The sequence below is a fragment of the Cyrtonyx montezumae genome, unplaced genomic scaffold (genome assembly GCF_038088225.1).
Source record: "Cyrtonyx montezumae isolate F1298 unplaced genomic scaffold, pur_monq_1.0 scaffold_7, whole genome shotgun sequence".
Lineage (NCBI taxonomy): Eukaryota > Metazoa > Chordata > Aves > Galliformes > Odontophoridae > Cyrtonyx > Cyrtonyx montezumae.
The window spans coordinates 21334061-21342972 of NW_027072078.1; the positions used below are offsets into that span (position 1 = coordinate 21334061).

At 62.7% G+C, this 8912-nt stretch overlaps 2 protein-coding genes across 3 annotated transcripts; one reads left to right on the forward strand and one right to left on the reverse strand.

Annotated features, from left to right (window-relative positions):
* Positions 1-2154: 2154 nt before the first annotated feature.
* On the forward strand, positions 2155-5009 carry LOC136057807 (gap junction gamma-1 protein-like). Of its 2 annotated transcripts, none has more exons than XM_065750716.1 (3): positions 2155-2207; positions 3432-4623; positions 4711-5009. In XM_065750716.1, the coding sequence occupies exons 2-3, from the start codon at positions 3456-3458 to the stop codon at positions 4716-4718; spliced, it is 1176 nt and encodes a 391-aa protein (XP_065606788.1). In that variant the 5' UTR covers positions 2155-2207; positions 3432-3455; the 3' UTR covers positions 4719-5009. The 2 variants fall into 2 exon arrangements, with proteins under 2 accessions (XP_065606788.1, XP_065606789.1); XM_065750717.1 differs by lacking the exon at positions 2155-2207 and adding an exon at positions 2287-2334.
* Positions 5010-6168: 1159 nt separating this feature from the next.
* On the reverse strand, positions 6169-8407 carry INHA (inhibin subunit alpha). The gene is made up of 2 exons (XM_065750718.1): positions 8056-8407; positions 6169-7358 (listed from the first exon to the last, which is right to left on the reverse strand). Exons 1-2 carry the CDS (start codon positions 8405-8407, stop codon positions 6625-6627), a joined length of 1086 nt encoding a protein of 361 aa, XP_065606790.1. The 3' UTR covers positions 6169-6624.
* Positions 8408-8912: the final 505 nt, after the last annotated feature.

Sequence of the window (8912 nt, forward strand, 5' to 3'; positions counted from 1 at the left end):
GAATTGACATATTTTCCTTGCCTCATTCTCTCACATTGCTGTGGTGTCCTAGTAAGGTCTTGCATACTAGCTTCATCTGTTTCCAAGAGCCAGTTTCTGGGGCTGGCAGGGGGCCAAGGCTGCAACCAACCTAACTATACCATCCTCATAGCCTTAGGAGAGCAGGAAGTTCAGATTCCATACTTTGTAGTAGTGTAAAGGCCATCTCACAGCACGCTGTTGGGTGCTTTCTTGGAATCTATTTATTTTTAGGCTTTCTCTTGTCACTTTGAGAAGCAGTTTCAGTTGCTGAAGGCCCACAGTGGCCAATATTTTTATCTAGCCTTCTATAGACTGGATTGACAAGATCTATAGTGTCTTGAGGCAGATGTCACAATGCATTCCACTTTGTCCCCTCTTCCTAAATGGGCATATGGCTGCTGCTCTCCGTTCCTTTGCAGTGATCTCAGCCTGCAAATGTGAGTGAGCTCAGTAGAAGCACTGCCAGCACACACCACTATGTCTAGGGGAAGGAGACTCAGAGAGCAGCACCAGTAATGACCAGTAAGGTTTTTCTGTCTTCGTCTTGCCATTTAAGGTGCTTGTGTTAAGCGTTCTCTTTGCTTCCATAACTGTGTTTTACATAAAGGGCAAGAGTCACAAGTGGAGTTACCAAATCAGCCTTTGTCTCCTCTGTGTACACTGATCCCCTGACACAGCTCCATCCCAGCTTGTGTTTTCCATCCTCATCAAGCTGCCCCTCTGCTCTGCTGCACCTGGGTATGTGTTGAGGTGCCTGACAAAGTCTGCACTGCCAGAACTAAAGGGTTCAGCTGTTTGCCTGCTCATAGCTGTTCTCAGGCTATTTGATTTATACTTTACCACTTATCCTTGCTTCTGCTCCTAGCTGTTTCTCTGCAGGTCTGTCCCATTGGCTCAGCACCAGCACTTTGGGTCTCACCAACTCCCTGGCTACTGCCGGGGGAAGCTCACAGGTGCAGTCACAGCCCCTCTGCTGCCTCTTCATCAAGCACTTGCTTTGTTTCCCCTTCATCTGATAACAGCTGGGGCATACCCCCACTCCCTCTGTAGTTGCTCTGTGACCTCTAATGCTGCTGTGCAGCTGCTCGTGCTGGATCTAGTGATGGTGTAACTGGTCTCACTGCACCTACAGGGCGGGCACGGTGGCACACCTCAGTCAGGGGTCTGACTCTGCACTTCTCTCTTCAGCAGCTGCGCTATGAGCAGACAGGGCCTGGGGGTGGTGGTCAGCTCCCTCTGCGTGGGGGAGCCCTATTTCTAACAGAGCTGTGCCTCCAGCAGCACCTTCCCGCAGCAGCCGCTTGCTGCCCTTTGCACTCCTCCTCCGGAGGAGCGTGCATCCGGCTATTATCAGCTCATTAAAGCAGCTGCGGCGCTGTCCTGTATCAGGACAAACAGTCCTTAGTGGAACCGTCTGCTCCCTGTCCCAGTGCCAGAAGCGCCGATTAGTCGGGGAAGAGCTTGGACAGGCGGTGCGTGGCACGGCCCCGGGCAAGGCGAGGCGAAGGCTCAGGCCGTGCCCACGCCACGCAGCCAGGCTCCTCTCCCACCTGAGCAGACGCCCCTTGCTGGCTGCCCTGGGAGCGGCTGTTGTCCCAGCAGAGCCTCCTCAGGTCAGGAAGGAGCCCGCTGCCGCCGCTGGGCGTCCCGAGGGCACAGCGTGGCGGGGGTCAGAAGGTGCCCGCACCGCGGCCTGTTGTGCGGGCTTCCCGCAGCGCCGCTTATCGCCACGTTCCCTCTCACCCACTATGCCCCCAATAACTGCGTGCCCGCCCCAGGGCCGTTCCTGGTCCTGCGGTCGGTGACAGTCCTCCCGCTTCCTCTCGGCCCCCTCCTTCCGCGGGCACCAGCTTCCCCGGCTCGCACAAGGCGGTTCTCCCCGTCAGTGCCCGGGCTGTCACGGGAATCCCCGGAGAGGACGGACCCCGTGCGTCCCCCGACCGCCCGGCCCTCGGGAGCCGATTTTAGCAGCGCACAAAGCCGGGGGTCAGCCCGGCGTCCCAAAGCCACGGGAGCCGGCACCGCCCGCGAGGGACGCCGCTCCCGGTTCCCCGACCCGGAGGCACCACCCGCCCCGCGCGGCGAGGCCCCGGGGCCGCGCTCCCCGCCCCGGCCGTGAGTCAGCGGGGGCGGGGGGATCGGCGGGAACTCGGCGGGAAGCGGCGGGGCTCGCGGCGGGCCCGTAGGTGAGTACCGGCGGGCGGCGCGGGGCGGGGCGGCCCCGGGCCCCTTTGTTCGGCGGGAGGCGGCGGCGTAACGCTCCGCCGCTTTGTCCGCTGCGCCGCCGGCGGGAGCCGCTCGTCCCGGCGTGGGGTGAGTGGGGCGGGGGGAGCGGCGGGGCCGAGGGCCGCCGGGTGCGGTGGGGTGAGCGGTCCCGGGGTAGGGTGGGGTGTGGTTTGGGGGGGGAATTCGGGGCGCGCGCGGTGCCGGTCCGCGCGTGGCAGCTCGGCCACCTGCCCCGGGTGGGAGCCTGCGTCACCTGCGTGCCTTGTGCCGCCTCCCCCCGGGCGGCCCGGGTCCCCCGGCCCGTCCCCCCGCTCCAGCCCCGGGGCGCCGCGAGGATTGGCCGCGAGCACAAAGCGTGCTCCCTGCGGCGGGGTCCCGGGGCGGGCGGTGGCGGCGGAACCCCGCGGGGTACTCGGTCGGGGGAGCTGGGCGGCCCCGAGGGGCGGGTTCGGGTCCCTGGCGCTTGGGGCTGGCGGGGCCCCGGTGCCGGCACGCGCCCACCGCCGGCGCGGGGTTTGGAGCAGAACAATAGCGGTCTCCTGGAGCTTCGACGCCCCGACGGCGGTGTGGCAGGAGGGAGTGCCGGGACGCGTCGTCCCCCCCCCGCCGCCTGCCGCCCTCGCATCAGCCCCGCGCCCGCAGCCAGCCCGTGCGCTGTCCCCACGCGTTTTCGGCCAGAAGCTGCTGTGCTTTCCCCGCGATTTCCTCCCCGACATCTGGCGTCAGCTGCAACTTTGTGCAATTCCCTGGCTGCCTCGTGCCTCCCCTTGCCGTCACCCTGCTCCCTCGCGCTCTACTTCCCCCGCTGTGCCCGTGCCACGGGGTGTGGCGAGGCCTGGGGACCAGGTGGCAGGCGAGTGCCTGGCTCCGCTGGGCTGTCCCCCCACCCGCCAGAGCTGGCACTGCCCTGCTCCCCTGTTTACCCTGGCTGTGATGGCTCTTCCCCCAGATAGGTCTTGTCCGGGATGGTGACTGTCCCGGCTTTTCCCCTACTCCCCACATCCTGGCTGGAGGCAGAAGGGGAGGAGGTGCTGGGGACTGCTGATGCCCTCACCCCAAGCTCGGGTGTCGCTGGTGGGTAAGGGATGGGATGTAAGTGCTGGGTGGGGGCTTCTGCTGCCTTTGGGGGGCTGTGTGAGGTGTGCTTTTGCCTACCCTGCGGCTCATCGCCTGCCTTCCCACAGGGCTGAGCTGACTGCCTGGCCAGGATGAGCTGGAGCTTCCTGACGCGGCTCCTGGAGGAGATCAACAACCACTCGACCTTTGTGGGCAAGATCTGGCTCAGCGTCCTCATCATCTTCCGGATCGTGTTGACGGCTGTGGGGGGTGAGTCCATCTACTACGACGAGCAGAGCAAGTTCGTCTGCAACACACAGCAGCCGGGCTGCGAGAATGTCTGCTACAACGCCTTCGCCCCGCTTTCCCACATCCGCTTCTGGATCTTCCACATCATCATGGTGGCCACCCCGTCGGTGCTTTACCTGGGCTTTGCCATGCACCGCATCGCCCGCATGCCTGAGTCCTCACGGCGCCGGGTGCCGGCAGCTAAGCGTGGCCGCATGCCGGTGGTGCGGCGCGGAGCAGGGCGTGACTACGAGGAGGCGGAGGATGACAACGAAGAAGACCCCATGATCTTCGAGGAGATCGAGGTGGAGAAGGAGAAGGGCACCGAGGGCGGTGAGAAGCACGATGGCCGGCGCCGCATCAAGCAGGACGGGCTGATGCGCGCCTATGTGCTGCAGCTGCTGTGCCGCATGCTGCTGGAGTCCGCGTTCCTCTTCGGGCAGTACCTGCTGTTCCGCTTCAAGGTCAGCCCCTCCTACGTGTGCAGCCACAGCCCCTGCCCGCACATGGTCGACTGCTTCGTCTCGCGCCCCACTGAGAAGACCATCTTCCTGCTCATCATGTATGCCGTCAGCGGGCTCTGCCTCTTCCTCAATATCTGTGAGCTCCTGCACCTGGGCGTGGGGCGCATCCGCGATGCGCTGAGCCAGCCCAACACCCCACCCGCCAGCAGCCCCGCGCCACACTACTCCAAGAAGCCCCCGAGCGCACCCCCCACCTACCACTCGTTGAAGAAGGAGCCGCTGAAAGCCCCGTTGCCTGATGGCAAGCTGGACTACCGGGAGAACATGGCCAACTCAGCGGCCGAGCGCTTTGCACTGGCTGGTGCTCCTCGTGAGCATGAGCTGGAGCGGCTGCGTGAGCACCTGCGCTTGGCCCAGGAGCACCTGGAGATGGCCTTCCACCTGCAGCCGCCCCCCCGGGCCCCCAGCCCCTCGCGCAGCAGCAGCCCCGAGGCCAACGGCATGGCTGCTGAGCAGAACCGCCTCAACCTGGCGCATGAGAAGGGCGGCGGCTGCGAGCGCAGCACGGGTGAGCTGGGGGGACCAGGGCCTGGCGTGTGGGGCGGGGCGGTGGGGCGCCCCGGAGTGGCTGCTGATCTGCCTCTTGTTTCCACAGGGCTGTGAGTGCTGAGGACGGATGGTGCAGGACAGTGACGTGACACCAGCGTGGGACGGCGATGTGTACCTGTCCTGTTGGGCTGCCCAGGGCGTCTCCATCCTGGTGGGGAGCGATGGGGACAGGGGCTCGGGGAACCTTCCTTCACTGTTCTTAATTTTTTTTTTAAAAAGGGAATATCTTATTTTTGTACATTTTTATAAACTCAGCAGCGTGCACCCTGGCATTTTTATACACCCCTCCTGATTCTAGCTCTGGGCCCACACCTCCCCTCCCTGTCTCCTGTTGTATCCCCATGTCCCTCCCTACGCCTCTCATGCCTCCCCCGTGCTCTCTTTGCACGTGCGGGTCACGACAGTAGCAAGGATGCTCACACTGCACCCAGGTCCGGCTGGCCGGGCCACACCACAGGCTGGCACTGAGCCTGAAGCAGAGGTGACAGCAGGGACCTGGGAGAGACACGTCCTGGTGGCACTGCTGCCTGAGGGGTGCCCATGCAGTGAGCACGTGCGGGTTGTACAGGGCCCCTCTCGCCTCCCCTTTGGCTTCTCCTTCTCCTGGCTTCTCTTTTTAGGGAGCACAGGGGTTTGTGTTTGTCCTTCCCACTGTCTCCTCCACTTCCCTGCCAGCAGCTTCACTCAGGCTTTGGACCAAAGCCGATCTGCTCTAGGCTGCTGTGGGGCTGGGAGCCCTGTGTGGTTCTGCTCAGTGCCCAGAGCAGGTCGACAGGGAGACGCTCAGGCATTCTGATCATCTCATGGGTCACGTGGCAAATTTTGTAGTGTTGTTTTGTACTCGGATAATTGTGACTTTTTCCTTTTTTTTTTTTTTTTTTTTGCGTGTGCTTTTTTTTTAATATATATCTGTATTCAGTAAAGCCTGGAGACGTTTTGTACTGAACTTCTGCATCCGGTCCTCTGGGAGGAAGGGGTGGGGAAGGGGATCCTGTGCAGATGGGCCAGGGCGGGCCAGCTACTTGCGTGGGGCTGGTGGTGGTGGGATGGGGACAGCCCCACTTGGCCCGGGGTGAGTCAGTCATTTCAGCTGTGCAGAGCTTGGCCAGAGGCAGTCTCTGCTGGCAAGGCGAGAGGGGGATTGCTCCAACAGCCACATTCCTGCGCAGCTGTGGATTCAGCAGGGCTTCCCTGCACTCCCAGTTTTGATTCAGCTGGAGGGACACATGCTGCCCTCTGACTCTCCCCTAGCCCAGGGCTGGATCAGCCCTGGAACTTCCACCAGTCCCCTCCCTGGGGTGCTGGAGCAGAGCTGGGCCCCTTGAAGAGCACTGTGCTACACTGCTGAGTGCCTGCAGCTTGCCCTTCCCCTCCCTTCTCCGGCCCAAAGCCTCTGGGTTTGCAGCCCACTGCATAAGTGCACTGCCTCTGTGGCTGTTGCTGATGAAAGGTGGTGTTCTGAGGTTGATTTTGTAAAGAAAGCAGGTTTATTTCTCTTGCCTCGCTGATCCTGTGAACAGGTTCTGCTGCTGCTTGCGTGCCACCAGCCTTGCCACCTGCATGAGCCCCAGCGTGAGCATGCCCTGGCACGTTAATCTGTCGTAGGAGCAGGGGGAGGTGGCTGTGCTCTGCAGCCTGTCTTTTTTGGTGGGAGTAGGGATGTGGGTGAGCTGGCTCCAGGCACTGGGCTGCTGCTGCAGAGTGCAGCCAGCGTGCTGCAGGCTGGGCACAGCCCTGGGGCAGGGCTACAGCACCCACACACCCTGCAGCCACGAAACCCTGGCTGTCACAGGTAAGGTGGCACCACCAAAACTTCCACCTGGATCCCTCTCCTGCCCCGGGCTGCACAGTGCCCGTGTGAATGACTCCTCCATCCCCGGGATGGGCTCATCATCTGGCACTGGGGCAGTCCAGAGGCAGCGGGGAGACCCAGGTGGGTGCAGCCATGCCGTGCCAGCTGCTAGACACAGCTGCAGTCCTGTGCCAGGATGTTGGGCACCGTCTCGTACTTGAAGGAGTAGCCACCATCGGAGGTGGTGCGGACGCGCAGCGAGCGCATGGTGCCGGGCAGCGCGGCACAGCACAGCTGCACACCCAGCCGGTGGCTCAGCCCGTGGCCCTCGGCGCAGCTCCCGTGGCAGTAGTGGAAAACGAAGCTGCTGGGGTGCACGATCCAATTGTCCCAGCCCAGCTCCTCGAAGGAGATGTTGAGGGATGCCCGGCGGCAGTTGGTGTGGGCGGCCACGTCCTCTGAAGGGCGCTGCAGCAGGCTGAGTGCAGCCGGTGACCAGGGCACGGCAGAGCGGCGAGCCCTCCCAGCTCCCTTGGCACGGGTGGTGGCCACCAGGAAGGGCATCTTGTCCCCGTCGGCCAGGCAGGGGCAGCCGGGGCAGCGCACCAGCAGCACGAAGAGCGGCTGTGCCAGCTGGGCCAGAGCATCGGGGCTGAAGTCAAACACTGTCCAGTGCTCTGGTGTCTGCGATGCCGTGGCTGCCACCGGCACCCTGCCCTGAGGAGAGAGGGTCAGCACAGCGGGGGCTGAATGGTTGGGGGCGGCTGAAGGGCCGCTGTAGAACCAGAGCCGGGCGGACGTCAGTGTGCGGCTCAGGGCGTGATCCGAGGGCTGGAAGAGGTAAGTGAAGATGCCTTCTTCTTCCAGCAGCTTGTCTGGCTGCGTGGGCTCACATGGCACATCTGTGGGGAGAAAGTGGCTCAGGGTGCTGTCCCACAGCTGGGGATAGGGTATGGGGGGCACATGTGGGTGCCATGGGGGGCATCTGAGGGCGCAGGCAAGTTTCCCTGCTGCACACACAGGGGAGCTGATGACATCAAGTGCCAGGCAGCACCTGCTGCTCTGTGCCCTGCTACAGATCCAGCCCTGTGCAAGGCTCTGCCTGGCTCAGCTCTGCTCTGCTCTGCTGCCAGCCAGGTGCAGCTGTGGCACCCAGCACCCTATAGGGCCAGGGTTGGCTGAGCTGCTCAGAGAGGTCGCCAAGCCCCTCCATGCCTCAGGATGGTCTGGTAGTGGTGTACCCATTCCACTGTGCCCTTCTCTGTCCTTCTGCACTTTGCTGCAACCCCAAGTATCCTATCGTAACCTGAGCATTCTGCTGCAGCCCCATCCCTGGGAATCCTGCTTCATCTTTCAGCATCTCTCCCCATCACTTAGTGTCCCATCCCCAGCACCCTGCTGCGTTCTCTACCATTCCACCCCATTCCCCAGCGTCAGGCCATACACACTCGTGAGTCCTCCCCATCTCCCTGTGTCCCCTTCTTCTGCTTCTGGGATCTCTCCCTTGTCTCTCTCTCACTGGCTCTGCCACATCTCCATTGCCCCAAAACAGTACCCACCTCACCTCCTGCACCCTCTCCATCCCACCAGGGTTCTCACCTGTTGAAGGGAAGAGAATCACCTGGGACGTGTCCTCCTGCTCCTTGGGTGGCACCTCCACCTCTTCGAGGACATCTCTGCGATGCACTCTCCTCACATCCTCCTGGGGCTTCTCCTGCACGGCTGGGGGGCTCAGATGCTCCAGCACCCGTGCCCGCACTTTGGCCAGGACGAGCTGCCGGTCGGCACCGGCCCCAGTGCAGCTGCCCAGGGCGCTGGCAGGCAGCACGGCAGGCAGCAGGTGCAGGAGGAGCAGCATGGCCGTGGGGCAGCTCAAGGGGCTCTGCCGTGAGCTCCTACTTGCCAGCCTGGCCCGTCTGCCCACTGTGCTCCCCCTGGGGCAGGGTGGCATTGAGACGTATCTGACACTGACGCAAATGTCTGCTCGCCATGAATATTATCTCTGGGCAGTGAAAGCACTGAGACGTCTGGAATGTGAGGACTGCAAGGACACTGTGGTCTGGGGGGGAACGGCGCCCGGGCAGAGGGGTGGGTGGGGTGCATGCTGCTGGAGCAGTGAGTGCTCAGGGCTGGGGGCAGGCAAGGATGGAGGGGGTGCTGGGCCCTGCAGCTGGATGTCCACGTGCTGGAGTTTGGGGGCCAGCAGGAGGCTGAAGTTTCACTTTGGGCAGAGTGACAGGGAGGCAAATAGGGGTGGCAGGTTGGGTGCTCTCATAATGGGGATGGATGGGACACCCCAAGAGTGTAAGGTGCAGGGCAGTGGCATTGCCACAGCAACTGGCATGCTGAGGACATGAAGAAGAGTGGGAAGTGGGACCCTCAGTGTGGGGACAGGCTGGGAACAACTGGGACAGCATCAAACAGAGGCTGGGACACTGTGACAGTGACGGGAGAAG